General features: G+C 34.2%; 1 protein-coding gene across 2 annotated transcripts in view; it reads left to right on the top strand.

Annotated features, from left to right (window-relative positions):
* Positions 1-21,430, top strand: part of LOC110834443 (kielin/chordin-like protein) — a 356,749-nt gene that overhangs the window by 175,456 nt on the left and 159,863 nt on the right. For both annotated transcript variants that reach the window (XM_087359511.1, XM_087359510.1), the window contains exon 5: positions 2,452-2,543. In XM_087359511.1, the coding sequence (XP_087215637.1) occupies positions 2,452-2,543 (92 nt within the window). The remainder of the gene's footprint in view (positions 1-2,451; positions 2,544-21,430) is intronic.

The following is a 21,430-nucleotide window of genomic DNA, read 5'->3' as shown; positions in this document are numbered from 1 at the left end:
CAGTTTTGGATCTTAATGAAAATGTCCTTACGTTTTTATATATTTTAACAACAAAAAAACTTGAAATGTTGTCTCAGGAGTTGGAGGATCTACTTCAAACATAATATCCCTTTTCTTAATGTTTGATCCGGTCTGGAGTCGGGAGTCATGGCTTCCTAAATTCAAGGCATTACAAGTCAGAAGCACGAAGAGACAATATCCGGCCGAAACTCCTGTGTTCCTCTCGTCATTTTGGAGTCAAACTTTTCCCTCCCCATTATTTGCTTTCGGAATATTTAGTCTGTGCGCTTGTTTGTATTATTTTTTCGCTTTATTACTTCTACCCTTGTTCTACTCCCCTCTGTGTTTCGTTGATTGTTTTAGGTTTGTTTTCTCTCTTGTTTCTAAGTTTGTTTGAAGTCCGTTTAAGCGTTTTCAGCTAACATTGTTCCGGTTTCCCAAGCTTTGTCTCACAAAGGGGAACTACAGAAATACGTAGGGGACAGGTAAGCTACTGCCCTCACAGGGCAATTTGTATATGAGGGTACATGTTTGAATCTCCCTTACGTGCCTGTCATCAAATGAAACAAATTTAAGCTATTTTTAAAGTAAAATATGATATATAATTGCACGAATAATGTGATTTGAGTTGAAAGAATGAAGCGAAGAATCCACCTGGTATAACAAGTCATAGAAGGGATGATAATATTAAAGTGGATATTGAAAATAGATTTGGAAAATTTTGAATAAATTTTTATACCGCAGTGGTGGACACCTGTACAAATTTAGTCTGTAAATATTTTTACTCTGAGAAGTTATTAGCTTGTCGAACAGTCTATTTAAACGGAATTAATTTTTGAATACATTAATATAATGATTTTAATAATAATATAGCTTATGTAACAAATGTAAGTTTAATGCGTCCTTTATGAAATGGGTAATGCCACATCTGCATCTGGATCACAAATATGTCTACTTATCTTAGTGTTTATATTTTCTGGTGGAAATGTCAGACGGTGTATATAAAGCCTCGATCTGTCGAATATTTTCGAAAACCGACACACACGCACGTGTAGTATGTGCAGAGGTTATAGATTATAAAAAAGTAAAGATGCTAAAGTGGAGATGAATTTATCTGATTTTGTCTGTTATCAGTTCTTCCACGTGTTTCGTCCTCGAATTTAACATATATTTTTTTAGTCTGATATTAACAGCTTTGATATAAAATCACAATTTTACATCAGTATGCAAAGTCAAAATTTATAAATCTTCGCAGTTTTTTCTATGAACATGCCTGAACATGGCATAGGCGTTTATAAACATAATTAATACCTAACTTTTCTGTTGTATCGTCACAAAGATCGATTTGTTAACGCTGTTTAAGGAAATAATCCTTGTTTACACTGAGAATAATATGAAATCATTAAATACAAAACTTAGAATTATTGATTGTTAAAGCAGGTGGTATATATAGTTACCGCTGGGCTCTTAAATGGTTAATATTTAGAGGAGCGTAGTTAAAACAACCAGGTAACCAACAAACAAACTGATTTGACCATGTAACAAATTATCAGAACTTCAGTCTCTGAGAACAGAACTTAAACTGCTTGTGTTTTTGATTTATTGAATAAAATAAGCTTAGTTGTCTCTCTTACGAGGAAATACGATTTCTAGGGGCGATATGTGTTTTCATGAGAGTCAGCTACGAGTATACTTCGCCTCACACTGCTTTAAACTCGCAGACGATAAGACACACAACTCATCATTAGGTGCGCTATTCATCCGTTTGCTCTAACAAGCCACAATCCATAAAACAAATGTACCTTGTATGAGGTAACAGTATGAAGTTATCCCCAAAAGTTATATGAAGATGTTTTTTTCTGGGCTGGCGGCTGTCCTGAAGAGATAATCGAGCCAAGGAACCCGTAAATCACGTCTGCCTTGCTGGAACATATGTTAGGTTGTGGGAGGTTATTCTCTCTTCAAAAGAAAGGGTTGTCCAAAGTTTCATTTCCATCTGCAATATGCAAAAACGAAATATGAATTCGAGACTTTTATAAATAATATTTAAGAATTCATTCGATACCGCGAAGAAAACAACATATTTGACCATTACAAAAATCGACTGGTTAACGATGTTTAAGTTAATAATCGCTGTTTACACTAAGAATCATACGAAAGTCATAAATACTAACGCGGCTTTGGTGATTATTAAACGACATGGAACATATAATTAACACTCAGGTTTGAAGAGTTCAATTAGTTGTTTTAATATCTTAAAATAAATATTAAATTATATTTGTTGTTATTTTTTTTTTATATTACGTATTGACTTGTGTCATTTAGTTACATGTTTTGTTATCAGTAAAGATGACTCTGAGATGAACTAATCCATACTCGGTTATTTAGCGAGAAATTAGTTACGTAAGTTTGTCGTATTACGTGTTAAATGTTTTCTCTTATATCTGACAGGTGCTTTTTTGGCTTCAATGTACCCCTCACCCCTTGCTACATGTGAGCTCCACGTAGCAGTCATACTTGAGAATCTGACAGTAACTCATCTGGTAAGTAAATGATGGGAATATTTCTCATTATATATTAGTATATTGAGTTAGTTAGAAATTATTAGGACTGTTAATGCTAAAAATGTTCTGCATTCATAAGAGTTGATTTTCATTTCTAATTCCATCTCTTTCTTACCTAAGATTTGCAGGTTTTATATTACACAGTTGGTTACTCGTGTACTTAACAGACAATAAGTTTTGTAGCATTTTCTAATCTTGTTTTGTTAAACATCCTACATTTGTGCTCTTATATAGTATATCACTTCTGAACAATAGGTTAAACCCCATTTATTGACAGTCTATTGGTCTGCATCAGTATGAGATGGAACAAGATAAAATATATTCAGTTTCGAAACTAGCCTTTTTGTACAACGAATTGGATATCTTATCTAAATCTCACTTTACGTATTAAAACGATACTGGATAACATTTCATCACACGATAAAACGATACAATTTGCTTTCAAAAAGATAAAATGAAAAAAAAAAGTATCTAGGCGTATTATGTGGAGGTTGGTATGGAGAGGTGATGCGCGCGCACATTTCCTCGTTGTTAAACCCACCACCAGAGCTCTGCATCGTACAAAACCATGCAATTGATTATGCATTTAGAGCAACATAAAGGTTGCAAGGGATAAATGTAAAACCATTCATACAGATCTGCATAGGATGCTTGTTCACTGCAGGCAGTTGGTTTACCAGCTACCTAGCTAAGCTTGCTTTCTTTGCTTTATTTTGTATATAATAAAATCTCATCTCTCATACATCCATAGCGATAGAATATCAAATCTCAAACCCTCTCGACAGCAAACAACGAGTTGTATTAGCATGAGTAACTTGTAATGTACAGTCAACGGCGTAATTCAGTATTTTTTTTTCTTAGCCGTATGTAAACGAAATGCATTGTCTCTTTTGAAACTGTTAAAACGCTGCATTGTTTTTATCAAAATTATTTTATTAATACGAAAACGTACCTTTTAAGTAATAGGAGAGCGATGTCTTCCGATAACACATTTAGTTGAAATATAGTAATATTTTCTTGTTTGTTATTATCGATATTATTATCAGAAATTAGATTACAAAATCTAATGAAGTGACTAACTGTAGCTAGCCTCGTGTTTCATTTATTTATTTATTTATCGGAACGTGAAATACAGTGAAATTTATAGTCTTGATGGCTGTAAAATTATCCTGTCCTATGATACAATAATAGGCTTATAGGTAATTATCAATGAATTTTTGAAGTTTGTAACTTATATTTTCTACCCTGAAAATGAAGGCGTTGCTTGTATTGCGACTACTATGTCTGGCGGCGTGTTTTGACATGTCTTCACTAAGGTGTTTTATAAAACCTTATTTGTACGTCGTAGTTTAGAATCTCTATCATTTATTATGAAATTAATGGTTGCCTTGTGTTTCCATTAATTATAAGTATATGAGAGTAAAATCCTTCAATATAATCCCACAATTAAAAGGGTTTTTTTTTTGTAGGTAAGGTATTGCAAAATTCTAACCTTGAAGATTAGTAAGATATAACCTGACTTAAATCTCACAACTTGCCTTGAAATGGCTGCATTGGCGTTTAAAATCCCCGAGAATAATTTTATAAGCGTAAAATCACATTCAGGTTTTATACGTGACAGCGTCATACTTTGTGCCATTAAAATATATCAGTCTTAAAAATGATTTTGCTTAGCTGTTAATGGCGTATAATTCCGGCGGTGATCGGATATTTCAGCTACATAATATGTTGAAAAGAATATAGGCTTTACTTTTGAATTTATACATATACATTTATTTCGTAAAAGTATTAATATTACATGATTAATATTTCCCGCAAATTCGATCGATGATTTGTTGCAACAAGTTTTTGACTAAGATTAGATCATTGCAGAAAATTATAACACTGCATATAATAAATTCAAATTAAGCTACGTTTTAGAAATAATTTTGAAAATGGCTAGGCACAAATAATTTGTGAGGTAGTTTGTAACCGATTCTGTTATTTTTGATTCGTTTATCGTCGATTTTAATTTTAATTTCATTGTGGTGGTTTAATAAATTTACATGTGCGTACATAAACGGAAATAGTGACTTAACGAATCTATTCTATATACTTTATTTTTTTGGTTATTTTTCTGTATCTGAACCACGTGTCATAATCGCACATATTTCGACAGGAGTCTGTACACGAGACCCATGTTTGATTTGCCCATCGGTTTAGAACGTTGAACTCTGGTACTTGCCCCGGTCTTCACTATGAGTCACGCTCCAAAATGGGAACACCAGTTCTATCCCATAAAATCTAATCACAACGTAATTTCAAGCTCGATATTAATTGTTAATTTGTTACTCAATTTATCAGTCAACACGTTACTAAGTTAGTAATTTACTTAATTAATAATTAAATCGGTAATTTTTAACTGGACTGCGACTCCGTGATTTAATCTTCCTGAAGAAAGAGGAGATTTATTCCTCCGAAACGTTGGTAACCAACCGATAGATTCCATGGGGTCATAACGTACAAGACGATGAAAATCTCACCGCTCAATTAGTATCCTAAGTTTGTTATAAAGTTAAGTTACTTATCTGTGTTTAACGTATATTTACCTTCTTCAACCCAAGATAATTAAGGTAAGTGGAATGGTTACATCGCGTTATATTTCTTTATGCTTTATTAAGCAAATGAAATTATTATTGATTCTAACTTCATGCCACGTTTACTAGACACAAACGAACTACTTGCTGAACCACACTCGCAGCATATTACCGTTTGACCTTGAGCTACAAAATGACTAGGCGTAAGCAGTGCTGCCAATCGTACAATTATAAAATTTAAATATTGTCTTTTTTCTTTTATTGTAATGCAATTGTTTGTTCTGGACAAATATTTTGACCTTGAAAGTGAGGATAAATGTTGTAAGGGAGAATATACGAACTTTGTAAGGAATATGAGAATTTAATTGTACAAAATGCTAGTCACAGATTAGATAAATGCTTTTATTCTTAGCATATATAGACATTGTTATTGATACTCCGTATTATTTGGGTATATTTCACATTTACTGGATAGTGATTTCGTGACTTTTCACTGAACATGTTGCATTTTTGACGGATTTTCGCGGAACCATAGTCTTTTTTTTTTTTTTTTTTTTTTTTTTTTTTTTTTTTTTTTTTTGTGCTTCATAAGTATGGAGAATAAACTGACCCTCGTGGGAACATTTCTCGAACATCGCAACCAACACGCGATTTCTCTGATTCCAACACACATGCCTGACAGAACATTTCCCTAGGCTATCGCTAACAAACCACTATTTTAACCGCCTGAACGCAAGAGTGACGCATGAGTTCGCAAATATTGTATAGAGTGTCCCGTTAGTCAGGGCCATAGCGGAACCCTGTTTTTTTTTGTGTGCAAAATACGTATAAATTTATCAAATGTTGGAATTATTTTGCCAGGGACGAGCTGTTACGAAATCGACTTTGTACCTCGTATTTTAATAATACAATATCAATAGCAGCGAATCTTGAAAACTTAATAATTTATGTATAATACAAATAATAGATATTTTCTTATTAATAAGTAAGTTACTTTGAAATATTATAACATATCTCGCTCTGGAATTATGTAACTCAGATAATGAATAATATGGTCGAATAAAATGCAGTGAATTTCTTGACAAATAAATAAATATCAGCTTCTCAAAAACGACTTTGCTCCACGAAGTTTGTTTGATATCGGTATAAAATAAAACACGACGTATGATTATTTAATTATATCTCCGCGTTTCTTTTAGCTGAAATGTCTCCAGCAGCAGGTGGTTAGGAATCCAATATCTGGGTTAGTTTATAGAAACCTCTTAAGTGTATTCACAGATTGAAACAGTCGTTCGCTCCTATAAACTCTGCAAGGCTTCCTTTCTCATTTTAACTTACATGTTCCACTTAACACTAATGAACTACACAATTACTGTAACCTAAAAAGTGCAACCACGAGGATCGATGCAGAGTGTTAAAAATACAGTATTAATTGTTTCCACGCTATGAACGATATTTCTCGATTAACAACGTCGGAAAATTATCTTAATAACTTTGGTATTTAACACTTTAAATAAAATATTCTTATCATAGCTTATCATTTTTAATTTATTTGAGTTTTTTATGAATTAGTTACTATGGAAAATATACAAAACGAAATTAGTTCTTAACAAAAACATTAAAAGGTTTCGAGCGACAGATATATTTTGCGATGTTTTAAGGCAGTTTATCACTACATTTTATTCACTTGAACACAACTTCGAGATATTAATTTATGTATTGGTGGTTTATTTTATCAACCCCTAAACGTTATATCTTGTAGTGTACTAATCATTTATTATATTACTAACCAAATACAGATTTTATGACAAAATTGTCCCGAAAATTTATCGACGCACTTACAGAAGACCTCCATCGGACACAATCTTAGGTCAGATGCGTGACACCTCATCCTCGAAATCTGTTTCCCTGACGTCCAAACCGAAGTTATCCTGAGGAAAAACACGACAGATCTTTAGGATAACCTGTCTCCTGGCCGAGATTTGAACCAGTGACATACAGAATACGATTTTGAAGTTCTAACCCCACGACTTCCATCATCAAGGCCTTGATAACCCAGTGGTAATTATGTATACCATCTGCTGTAATATTTAATAGTTTTGTATTTTCTCCCACATTGTTTATCGGTATTGTATAACTCACAGAATAAACGACATTAATCAGATGGTCTTTGTAATAGTGAAGTGTAGTGTTTTCTTTGCGGTACGGACTGAACTCTCATATAATATTTAGATGAGCTTTGTGCTTCGAAGGTTTAGGAGTTTTATTATAATTGGCTTTATTTTTAAATGGTTACACAAAATCCATGTGGAAAATACGTAAATTTGAGATAAGCTGGCACTTAATACTAGTGCCACTGGCAACTGCATGGTTCCTGGAGATACCAAATGACATCACTTGACTCCGGACCGATCAATACCAAGAGAAGGAACCCATCAGGGACGCCTATGGTATTAGACCTGATGGTCAGAATTATCTGATAGCTAGTCGTTTGTGTCGACAATTGTCAAAGGATTGTTCGTGATGTACGCGCAACAGAAAGTATTTTAAGCCTTAGCATGACCGTCATTAACAACCGTCCTCTAGGGATTTTCGAATCCGGGATATGAAAAGTGAAGACGATGTTATTAGCCCATGTTATAAAGAGTAGGATGGTGAGATGATTTACGAAAAAAATATTATAAAGAGTGTACAGCGTGTCCCAAAAAGAAGCAGGTTTGGTGGCCCGTTTTCAGTAAATTTCTCACGGCTGTCATCTGTGACACAAATCCAACGGTGGCCATTTTGAACACCTATAATAGATTTTGACGTATGTAATGGTATAGATAATTAAAATGTCTTTGAATATGTACTTCCATTTTGTTATGCCTAATTTAAGATGATATTTCCTGAAGGAAGTAAGAAATCTACGAAATTTCTGTCAGAATATGTAGTTTCCCATTCCAAATTTGAACTCCTTACCTCATGATGCAAAGTAGATGTGTTAACCACTTTGGCGTGATGTATACTAAGACGCCCGGGCCAGCGGGATGTTCACGGCCCCCTCGGTCGGTGAACTTCAGACGGCTCAGTTATGCTTCGAGGCATCGAAAATATAATATTAACGATTTTATAAGAATATATTTTAATGTCAATCAAATAGATAAAATGTAGTAAAGTACATTTGGATAAATACGTAGTACGAAGACATTATATATAATATGATTTTACTTGTATCGAGAATATTTTTAATTTAAATTGTTAACAAAGTTAGAATGATGTATTCCGTACCTGAATATACGTAGTATGAGCAATTTTTACGTGTCATAATGGCGCTAACAACGCCGTGTAGAATTTTTGCTGATGGATAAATACCTGCTTTGCTCTTACCGTTGTATATATATCTATCAGTGACGAGACGAGACAAATTTACTTCTATGGAGTTTAATCGCGGATTAAACCAATGCGGATAAAACATACTATACATCATAATCTTCTAGGCATATTTGTCGTTCTGGGATTTCTTCAGTTACATGAATAAACATTTTTAATTAATGTGTCAGCCGGTCAAAGCAAGGGATTCGCGACCCACTGTTTGATTAACAAAGCCGTATGGAAAGCAAGTAATTCTTATTCCTAAGCTATGGCAATTGATTCTTATAAATCAACATAATCCCATGTAAAGTATCATGTTACACTGGCACAATACGGCTTCAGAATGCTCATGCCCTGTATTTCGCGTTTTTACCAGAACCCTCCTCACACGTGGCAAATGCGAGCTTCATAGTTCTTCATCTGTTGTTTACGTCACCGCCAGAGTACCAGTATCAGTTTCCAAAAGACACAGCTCTCCCCCCTTACCAAGAGAGGGTCACTGGCGGTCAAGAGTAGAACCCCCGTCCACTTGGGCCCTTATTTATTCCATCGTACACCTGGTGTGTTCCCCTCTCTCTCCCCCCCCACCCCATCTACGTACAAAAAACGCACCAACCCTTTCACAACACGAGAGGTGTATCCTAGCATTTCACGTATCTTTGTACGGACTCCAGACGCTGGGGGGTTTTGAACTTCACGTTCTGAATACAAACTTTTGCAAGTTTGGAACGCCGATGCAAATTAAGGATACACCGAGATGCGCGGGGAATTAAAATTTATGTATGACCCCCCCCCATCCCCCCCCCCCCCCAAGAACATCGTCTGCCATCCAAGAATCTTTAAAAGAAATATTAATATTACAGTATTTTATCGATTTTAAAAAGACGTCTCTTGTAAACGCAGATTTTGATTTAAAAGTGAAAAAAAGAGACGATTTATCTGTTGTTTGACGCCACTAAAATTTAAGATGCACGCCGATTAAACAGATTTTAAAACGTGGAAACTTGAGTCTTAAAAATCTAGAAAATAAATAAATCATCGTCATTACCTCATGTTACTGAGCATATGTAGACGAGAGAGGGTTAAATTTTGTCCCCTCAGTTAATTAGATAGAACTTCCTGGGGAAAAGAATATTTTAAATTTATGTACACATTATTTATTATTAATGTTGTTATAACAATTTCCACCAAAGTACAAGGTACGTTATCTGTCAAATTTTCATGTCTGACGCATATCATATAATTGTGTATGAAAAATTAATTTGAATTTAATAACTTCGTATTTCACTCAAAAAATGTTATGAGCCCGTAATGGCTCCATGTTTTTGTTGTTAACAGTTATATTGGTAAATAACAATATAAATGTCGCATTGTCAAAACCCAAACCGTATTGATTTAAATCTTAAATTGTATTTATTTAAAGATGACTATGTTCTGGGTTGTTGCGCCGTGTATTCTGGTAGAAGTTTACAGATGTTTCAGAGGGCCTTGCTGTATCCATCCTCAGGGCGACTATACAACGTAGTAACCAGAAGACAGCCATTTTCAGACTCACCTCCGTGAAAACCTCAAATATTTTATTTATTTATTTTTAATTCGATAATAAACTGTAAAATCTCTTCGCTACATTTAAATAGTTTTTACTTTCAATTATGTATCCAGTGTACAGTCGACATAAAATTCAGTAATGGTAAAAGTATTAACAATCAGTAGATGTCGTTTCTGTGTCAAATTTGCAATTAAAAACTACAAAAAAACGTACATATTAGCTTTACCCTATATATTTGCGTCTTTGTTCTTCTGTTGAATCTGCTGAAAAGATTTTAATTAAATTTCTTATTGGGAATTTCAATAAAATTTCTTAACATATTTCAATTTTGTCACTAAATACACAATTATTAAATTCTCTTGTTGGTTTCATCTATTCGCCTTTATATTCTGCTATTATTCATTAGATTATTTTATCTGTTACAGTTCAAAATGTGTTCTGAAACAGTCTACAGGAATTATTCACTGAAAATCATCTCACTCCAAGATATATTATTTTGTAGGAATATGTTGATAAAAGTAATGCTCTCATACACCCATTTCTCGATCGATATTATAACTCTGGGTATCATTACCGAGTGGTTTTAAACTTTTATATTAATAATTATGGTTCAGTCATTGACATATACAGTCACTTACCTTGATCAGTCACACGCCTTAAAGACTTAAAAACTTCTTCGACTTTATTGGTGGTACAGGTTTATGAAGCAGCCTTGACAGTGCTGAAGTTATTGACGTAAACATTGGATAACAAACCTGAGATTTATTCCTTCTACCCTACAGCAACAAGTTAGAGCATTAACATTCTTGGACAAATAACTCACGCTGAATTCAAATTGATTGTTACTTTATAATCTATGTCTGGGCGAGATGGCAAGGTGATGATTACTTGAATGTTTTTTTTAATGCAAATACGTGTTTGTCCCTAGGCAGTCTCGCGCGTTTACGAGGTGTAAATATCGTCCAAGGTTCTTTGGATTAAAATTTTATGTTTCGTGTCATGATAGGCTTCAAGCTGTAATCGTACCTTTTTTGTCATAACAGTTTATATAATTGGTGAATGTATTTAATTCTATGTAAATTATATCTTTTTTTACTTAATTTCGTATTATTCTGGTTTATTTATTCTGTTTGTTATCGCAATCTGTCGTTTCATAATTATTACTTCTGATCAAACAAATTGATGTTGTAACTAGCTTTATGTTAGGTTACTAGAAAAATATGTATTGATGTCGTTAGCTCTAACTTGAGATTAATAATAATATAATATAATATTAATAAATATTAAAAAATACAAGAAAAGATTTAGAACCTGCTTAGTTTTTATATACCAAAAGGCAGAGTGGAATGAACGTCTTCCAAAGAGACATAAATGAATGTTTGATTCCTTGTAATCGGAACAGACGAAGATATTAATTCATGCATAATCTAGAACTTTGGCGACGACTAATTCTAATTGTTTTCTTGGGCAGTCAACTGCGTCAAATTGACAAGAAACCGACGTTTCGAGAACTATCTTGGTCCTTATCATAAGGATTCCTGGGTTTGGCAAACATCTGATTCTCTGGTGATGAAAACCGAGATGGTTCTCGAAACGTCGGTTTATTGCGACTACCTAGCGCAGTTGTTTGCGCGAATAAACTTCATTCAGATTTGTTAATGACTATGAAGATTATTTTTGTAGTATATTTATCTCATTTTAAGTCATCATCATGTCTCATTACTGTTACTAGGTTAATATTTTGTTGAACGTCAATCTAAAATTGTTTACTTATGTGAACAGGTTAACCTTTAACAAAACTTAAACTTAACAGGTACGTAATGTTGGACTTTAAATGGTTAAATTAATTGGTGTTGTATTTTAATAATTTACATTCCTTCTACCTTATCAAATTTTCGAGGTTAAAACTGTGATGCCAAATTCTTTCTAAATATCTACTTTTTAATAATATTTAGGGAAGTAATCGATGTATAATGTTTTGTAAATCCGGTGAATAAAATATGCAGTGTTATTTATTGTTAAAGTAAGCGGTACGTATTGTTACCACCAGACTTAAAAGGGTTAGCATGTTAATGAAGCAACATACACAGTTTAATTTTATTTAAGCTTACTTATGCTACTTATGTTGTTATTCCTCTCATATTATAATCAATTCAGTGGTTTATGCCACGGGGGATGAATCTTTTCAAAATTTAAAGAATAAAAATAATAAGAGGAGTTGGAGGTAGGGTGTAGAAACCAACTATAAAAACCGGAATATGCGATACAGAACAAAAAGGAATTGCAAAACTGGACTGATAGATATCATCCCATTCAAAGACTTGAATCTATTTAGGATAAAGAAACAAGGGAGCAACTTTGCATCTTTCCCAGCGAATAAAAACTCTTAGAATAGCTTCGGGGGTTAGAAATGATGATATCGCATTGAGCATGACAGATAACGTTGCTCGTATCTCGATTGTTTGCTGAGGGGTTTATACCGTCGAGTTATTATTTTATTATTCAACGGCGCAAGTTTTGCACCCACCACAGACACACAACACAAACTTATGCAATGTTATAACACGCTGAAACCAAAGATAATGTATCATATTAACCCACTGAAGTAAAAAGAGTATCTGAATAATATTTGCGAACTAAGTTCCTACCTCAAAGAAAACACAAACACGTAAATATTACAAAACAAATCAGTTGGTTATGTAAATAAGACTGGAAAGGTGTTTTCCATACCGGATACGTGCATTATTTTGGAAATACTCAATTATTAATAAACAAAACCTTGAGCAGAAATTGTGGGAAATCGTATCAGGCAATGAACGTTGATACTTTTACAAATTTAAAAATTTTACATTTACGCAATTACGAAGTCCGAAGTAAACAAAGATATTTAGAAATTAATTTCATAAACCATACATGTTCATGTGACGATATTACATTTGAGTTATGACACTGCGTGTACTCCTACAATGATACCAACCTTTCGGAGAAATATACCTACTCCATATTCAGAACAAGGCAGATAATTTCATGAACATCTGAGTCATCGTTAATATTTTAATGAAAATTACGTGTTACTTAACTAATAATTAAGATATGATGATGAAACTGATAGCAAAGATGACGTCATAGTTATGACAGCATTAAATACGTCGTATTTCAAACCATAATACGCGTATTTCTTGTCGCACTTTGCAATACGTCATACAACATTCTAATTGGACAACTTGACAATTCATATATAGCAGAAGTGCCTCGTTAGTACTAATGTAACTACATTAACACGCCACGAGATGTTATTAGTGTCAGAACGAAGCACGAATAATGTTTCGGTGAAAAGACTTTATACCTTTTACTACGATTGGAATTTATTACACGACGAAAGATAAGTCACTGTGGTTGCTGGTCCGAAACAATGAAGCAAGGACCCCTACCGTTCTAGCAACATAACCTTAGCAACAAATCTGTGGACGGCCATTAAATCCGTGTTCACAATGGCGTTTAAATTACGTCATGTAATTGACACACACCTTCCAGTTTTCGACAGTACTTAGTCACGGGAAATATTCAGATGAAGACACTCAGTTGTTGATTTAAATTAAAATTAAAGACGACTCTTACGCGATCTTGCGCTGTGTATTCTTATAGCAACTGGCCGACTTTCTAGAGGTGCTTGTTGCTTCCGTCGTCAGGGTGGTAAGGGCATTGTCCCTGATGATGGAAGCAGAAAGGACCTTCGAAACGTCGGTGAATTTCTCCCACGACACGGCGCTCGGTCCCAGAAGACCTTCATCTGTTTTGCTGACGTTGATATAATGCATATATCGCTCTTACAGCAGAATCGGGAGATGATGAGACTCTGTCAGTTTGCAGCGTGGTATAGTCTGGTAGAAGTTTACCAACTTTCGGAGGTATTTTATGCTTCCATCATCAAGGAGATTAAACACACAGAGTGGTTTGGAGCAAGGTTTTGAGGAGAATATTCGTACACTGAGAAAATGAAGTGACACGGGAATGGAGAACATTACATAAGTGGAGCTTTATAACTTGCACGCCTCAACTTTTGAATGTCTGAGCAATCAGATGCTTCTAACTAAGTGGTCAGCTTCGTGAAATCAAAAAATATATTTTTGTCTATCAGTGTATTCAGACGTTTAATTAAGATAAATTTACAAAGGTTTTATTTTTATGTATTCTGACATTACGTTTGGATATAAAATACCTTTTCATTCATTAATACAGGTTAATTCTTTCGATTTCGAAGAAATACTTTGTACCATGTTGCCAAGTTTATTTACAACACATAAAAAGATAGAAATATTAAAATTAATTTGTTGAATTACTGATTTTACCTTCTGCGACAACTACAATCAAAGGTATGTCCAGATCAACAGCTGTACCGAAATTTTTAGTAAAAATAATTGAAAGACGCCCCTAAAGTACATCCAAATGGAAGAGCTACTAAGCTGGGATTTGATTATACCTCCGCCCGCAAATGACGTAGCATGACCCAGCACTGGCTGAAGAATATAGCTGTGTTGTCGCACCCTAATTTAAGTATAAGAATGCTTAAAATACGGACAGTAAACCTCTGTCACTTCACGATGGTAGAACAGAACTGAAAAAAAAAAATTCACAAATGACATTGTATCTGAAAACACGTAAATCCCTGCCAGCGCTGGTCTCTGACAGGCGGAACCTTCAAAACGAGACCGGAGTGTGGCACCAAGAATAATACGAAATCACCTGGTGCAGTATTTAGAGCCAAATCAACTGAGACAGGGTATTTAGAAGAGATCTTGACACCTGATACGTAGGTGGTCATGTCACTAGGCGGTCAGCTCATTAGAAACATCTGGGCATTGTCATCGGCGTCTCTTTAATGATGTCTTCTGTTGGCCACAAACAGTTTTTAAAGCTTGACAAAGCCTCTCCAGAGTTTAGTCAGGCAGAAGGGCTTAACATGCTTAAGGTTACACCTCGTTTTAAAATGCAAGAGTGGTTTAAGTTCTGTTACAGTTAAGTTCTCAAAAAACATCTTCAAAACATTCATACCTAAAATTAAAGTATAAGCTCCAACAGGGTGTGTCCAAACGAAAAGAGCATTTTTAAATTTCAAATTAAGCATAAAATATATTAAATGACCCAGTACAGTGGTATAATATTTTCGTTGTTTCCTGGATAGGGCTGGTTCAAAGCTCGGCCAAGTTATCAGATATTCTGTCACAATTTATGTGATTGATTCTTCTTAATACATCCAGTAGAACAGACCGAATTCACGTCTTCAAACTTTTCCGAATTCAATGTTCAAACTTAAATTTTGAGCACTAAAGAAATTCCGATGAATGAAATCGAATTCAAAGTGACCAAGAAAGGTCTCTGTTCGCATATCTGAAGACACTTTTCAAGGTACGTCTTATAAACTTTGTTGGAAGTTCCAAGTGATAGTATTTATTATAACAAGGTTTACGACAATCTATAAAGCGTTGGTCAGACTGATTTTAAAACCCTACTGTAAAAGATTTCCTGCTAAAATTTGTTAGATACAAGCTGTAGTTAGGAAAAAAAATTAAAATAATTTGTAATTACAATATTTTATTCACACACATGAATGAGATTTCATCTTAGGGAGTACAGAGCTAGTCTATCAGACCAACAAGAATTTACCTACCTTTATGGAAACTGAAAGTTCATTACAGTGTTTACAAAAGCCTGCAACCTGTCCTTGCCCCTATCCTGAGACATTAATGAAATACATAACTTATCAGACTATTTAATTAATAACCATTTTAATATTATCCTCCCTTCTACGCTCTGGTCTACCTTCAGGATTTAAGACAATATTTTTTTATTCATTTCTGAAAATATTCGTGCATAATGCGGTCTACATGCCCGATCCATCTCGTCCTTGTTTATTAAATTATTAAACTATTTCTCAGTTATATGAGTCCTTCTGTTAAGTCCTTTGTCGTACGACCAAATAAATTATCTTCTGCGCTCTAGTCTCGAATGTCCTTCCTTTAATGAGAGAGATCAAGTTTTGTGTAAATATGGCCTGGAACTCTGGCCTAGAATTTTTGGCTAGCAGAGCGGTCAGGTTTTCTATAATTCTGTTAAGCGCGTTTAGGTTTTAATAGCTATGTCAGGGTCTTTTGTCTATTCTAAAACTCCGACGTTATATTATCACAAAGCGATAGCTTTCGTACCACGAGTCCGTCACTACAGGTGGCACACTTCGTTTTGTATGTATTTTACACAGCCCCCTGCAGTGTTCTCGAGTGTCCTAACTTTTGTATACAAAATATCAGGCATTTATGACTGATGGGCCTTGCTAATTGACTCTCCTTAGACGAATAACTACCTATGTACATTTACAAACGTCACATTATCTAGCGCTAAGAATATTTTGAGGTTTTCAAGGCGGTGTGTCCGAAGATAGCTGTCTTCTGGGTTGTAGCGGCGTCTGGTAAAAGTTTACCGACGTTTCAGAGGTCACTGCTGCCTCCGATGTACAATAATATAGAAAATTTGTCCGACGTTTCAGAGGTCACTGCTGCCTCCGATGTACAATAATATAGAAAAATTTTAAACACAATTTTATTTGTTATATTCTGATTAATATTTTAAGGGCGTTGATTAGGCTCCACTCATAACACTGCATGTTTATGTGACATTTTTCCATGTCGAAATTCTTGAGGTATTTTATCTTTTTCTACTGTCTGATATCTCCTGGTCAGTTGGTTTAGAAATTTCCCTCCCTTTGTGGGACAAGAAAGCCAGCAACCGACCCCTGTATGAACCCTAAATGATCCTTAACTATATGAATCGAAATCCACGTCCTATATTTCTATTTATCTATGTTCCATTTTAATATTATCTTCCCATCTGCGTCTAGATGCTTAGAGTGTTGTATTCCCTCCAGGCTGTCCAAACAGAAGTTTATACAGATTTATAACCTTTCCCATGCGTGCTACATGTCCCGTCTATATCATTTTCCGTGAAAAGTACAAATTTCTTTATTAAGTAATTTTCTCCATTCTGTTGTCATTTCATTCCACTTATGTCTAGATGTGAACGTACAACCCAATTATTGAAACTTCAACAGTGTTCATTATTTAATGTAAGAGACCAGGTTTTACAGCCATACAAAACACCTAAATCACAAAAGATTACTGTATTCTGGATTGCTGTGTCGTGTAGTCGATATTTATCGATGTTTCGATTGTACTTGTTTCTGCCTTCATCAGGATGCCACATCTTCGTACACGACGCCGTGATAGCCTCAAATCCAGCAACGTAAATACTAGTAGAGATTGTGTGATGTTAGAAACATGGACTTGAGTAGTTGTTGACGTGAGTCAGTTATCACCGACCACCGGAATAGAGAAATCTTTTTAAAGTAAGTGACAAAAGAGTTACCCGTGGCCGACAGACACCTTGGGTCTCGCTTAAATGGCCGCTCCTGCCAGGTAATTATTGCCACTGGGCAAGGGAACCCAACCATCTTGCCACTTCTGTTCAACGCCAGTCTTACGTGTAACGCGGAAGCAACCAACCATCTTTAAATTGATGGTTTAAACCACTTTTGGCTTTATATCTTTCTGTTAACATGCTAATAGAATGTTACGATACCTGTGATCTCTGATTCTAGTTATCATGTCTTTTTCGAAAATTGGTTTGAAGTTACAGAAATAATGTAGTGTAGTCATTTCAAAATAGCTGACAAATTTATACCAGAATAAACACAGACTTCGTGTCTACAGGTTACGGAAATTTTACTCAAAGAATTCATAAGATAATGACATAAAATGTTATTGGAATCATATATAAAATAATAATGATATTTTATGTTGTTTTGTAGGTATGTAAAATGTGGTATATTATTTTGATAGAAAACAATTTGTAACGTCTGAAATAAAGTGTTTTGTAAAATATGTAAATTTAAGAAGAATAAAGAATAAGTTATCACATGGAGAAAGAATTATAATTTAGGTTCTATTGAACTGAAATTAATAGAAATGATCTATCCATCTCAAATGCAGTGGTCATAAAAAACATTCCTAAAAATACCCTTCAACGTTACAGTACTATTTAAACTTCAATTTATTACGTTTACTGTAAAACGGACAAATCAACTTACAAACAAACTAAACTTAAGACACGTGTGTGCAAATAATGACTGACCGAATTCTCAGTCATGGTAATAGATTGAAAAAGTTTTGTTTTGGAAGTGATGCTATCATTAGGTAGGTTTTAGAAGTGCTGCAATAAGAGATAGAGTATTTAAAGAATTAAGTATAGAAATAAAGGAAGAAAAATATGCAGATACAAAATAAATATTCACCCTCTTGTTACAGCAGGCCTCTTCCAGTATTTATTTATTAATTTATTTATTTATTCGCGTCGTTATGGTTACGACAGGTCAACTTGTCGTAGTTAATAGATTTGTATCTGTTTTACACGAGCATTTAAACCAAAGTTGCATACAAATGCGTCTCTTCAGGTTTGTATGCTTTTGAATTAATCTACTTGCAGACGAAGTCTTTGTTACCAGACCTATTTAAATACAGCATATTTTCAACACTGAAGATTAACTGATAGTCTCTTATTTTTTATAATTTTTTTAAATTAAAATATTAACGACAGCTTAATGAGATTCGTTGTTATAATGACTTCTTTTATCTCCACTTCAGTGGATTCAGTTATTTTTCAATTACTTATTAACTTTATAATCTGAGTTTGGTTCTGTTCTTTTTCTGATATTATGAAAGAACATCAAATCTCTTGAGTTTGATTTCACGAACTTAGTTTTCTTATGATGTGTCAATTACTAACAGAGACAGGTTTAATACTTGACTAGAGCGATAAAATGTAGTTGGTTGTGATGGGTAGGATATACAGCACGCATGGAAGCAATAAATACACAGTATTAATTATAAAACCGGAGGATACGCCACTATGATTTGGTCATAGTTGGTACGATAATATTAAAATGTACCTTAGCAAATCATTCAACTGTATTCAGCTAGCTGAGGCCAGTATAGTGACTGATGTGAAGACGGTTATGAATCTTTGGGTTCCTTAATATGCTTTGAAATATTTGAGTATGTCGTTTTTAAGATAGGATCTGCTATGTTGCAGATAACACTGCAACCTGCATTCCCACCACTTAGACTTCGTAACTGTTCTGCATAACTGTAGGAATTATAAAAGAATGTACTAATCCCTTGAGGATAGCCTAAATGTGTACATGAATTCTGGAATAACTACTCTGTTTACATTAACGACGTACCGCGAGACGGTTGTGTTTTTATTATTTAATTAGAAAAGTGCTTTCAGAAACTTAGCCTCGTATACATTGTATAGTATCTTCATGAGTGATGCCACATATTCTAAGACTCGGTGGAAGGTTGGGGGGGGGGGGAGATTTTGAATGAGTACGTTTGGATCCCGCCTTTTCGTTTTTCAAAAGGATGAGTTACGCGGTTGCAACTTCTTTTGTCTGATGATAATAAGATCGGTAACTAGACAGCGGACACTTGAGACAAGTACTGTAGCTTTCTATTCACGTCATCTGCTACATAAAACCTACTTTTGAAAATAAAAAATGTCGGTATTACAAAAAGTACTCCCTTAGTGATGAAGAAATTCTTTTACCTATCTTCATGTCGTGTTAATACAAAAATGACGTATATCCAGATTTATTTGATTGTACGACAACGCATAAAATTGTATTTTAAGTTAAGTTCTTTTTAAGTTTCAAGCTTCTTTTTTTTCTGAAATACTGGTTAACAAAAGATTACGAAATATTGTACGCCTTACAACACAACAGAACGAAAAAAAATTTGGATTTCAACCAAACTCAGTGGAAACAACACAAAATCGAGATTACAATGACACAAATTGTAAAACAGCCATTTTTTTTAACTTAAAAATTTTAAAGTCCATTTATCATTGTATGGACGACCTGTTTTAACACTTTGTAGTTCTATGTTTTGTTCAAATTACGTACGTAAGAAGCTTGATTCCGATGTAATAATTAGCAGTTATTAAAGGATTTTGTTCTATATGGGATAATATAACATTTGCCATAGTAATTAATGAATATCATTTTTGTTACAAAATTCAGCCACTCTACTTTAATTTGTATATGCTGTTTGTAACTTTTCAGAAGAGATTTGTTTTCAGACACTGCTTTGGACTTTCTCCTCTCTCTGAAGTGACAGTTTTCTATCGATTCTCAGAGTAAAAGTAGATTATTTTATTCAGCAACATTAATTAACTTATCTTTGTAATAGCAGAGTATTGTGTTTTCTTTGCGGTAAGGACTGAATTCTTAAATATTCTCTCGAGCCATGAGGACAATCGGGCACTAAAGTGTTAAAACATGGCAATTCTTTAAGCAGTTGTCGTAGAAATTTGCAACTGATACTGCATTCAATGGCGGAACTACTCAATTTTGTTTCTGTCCTATGTTCAAAGACTTTTCCTATCGTCTTACGCTGCTTTGCAACTAAACTGCATAATGGAAATTAGATGGATAAGTGCTTCACCATATGTTAACACAGCGCTTTGCAGCCATATTGTGCGTTAGGTTATGTTGTTGAATTAAGAACGTATCAACTTGTCTTTTTAACAATATTTCTGTACTTGTAAAAAAAATATTTTTAAGAGGATTCCCTCTTCAAATGCCCTATTTAATACTTTACAAAGGAAGTGGATGATCGTTCTTATGCACGAAGTGATTTAGTATCCAGGTAGAGAATATAAAAACGTAATTTGTTGACCTAAACTTCAGGGTCTGGCATATACTTACTATTATAAAATAATTAAATTCGAAGGGTACGTTATGTAAAAATGGCTGCTTTGTGTGATGGTGAGTATGGTGTTTTCTTTGCGGTACGAACTGAGCTTTTATTTAGATTAGCTTCAACTTTCTGTAGTTTCTGCTAGAAAACTCATTAATTATCGTCCAAACGTCTTCACTTTATCCTTACCAGAAGGACGAGCGGACATTGCCTGAGAACCTTCTAAATTTCGATTTTTTCTCCCAGCAAAAAACCGAAGTGTCTCTCTCTCTCTCTCCCCACAAATTTTCTCTTTGCAAATTCTACTCTTTTGATATTCTTATCTCTCTCTAAGATTTAAAGGGTTAAATCTACATGTTCCTATGCCACTTTTAGAATATCGTACAGTAGTTTATCATTTGTCATTTGCAGTTTGAGGTCATTTTAAAAGAGTGGTCACGGAGGAATGAATTGCCAACTGTAATGAATTTCTCTCCCCTAAATTATAACAAAAAAAAAAAAGTCTGCAAGATCAAAGCAACGTCCATTACTGTCGTATGAAAACAAGATATAACACACTCAACTTAAAACATATTTTGTGAA

Source organism: Zootermopsis nevadensis, unplaced genomic scaffold (genome assembly GCF_977971745.1).
Source record: "Zootermopsis nevadensis isolate Lab colony 2312 unplaced genomic scaffold, Znev_1.0 Znev_ptg000031l, whole genome shotgun sequence".
Classification (NCBI taxonomy): Eukaryota; Metazoa; Arthropoda; class Insecta; order Blattodea; family Termopsidae; genus Zootermopsis; species Zootermopsis nevadensis.
Note: the sequence above shows the minus strand (reverse complement) of the source record. Positions and strands in the feature narration are given on the sequence as shown.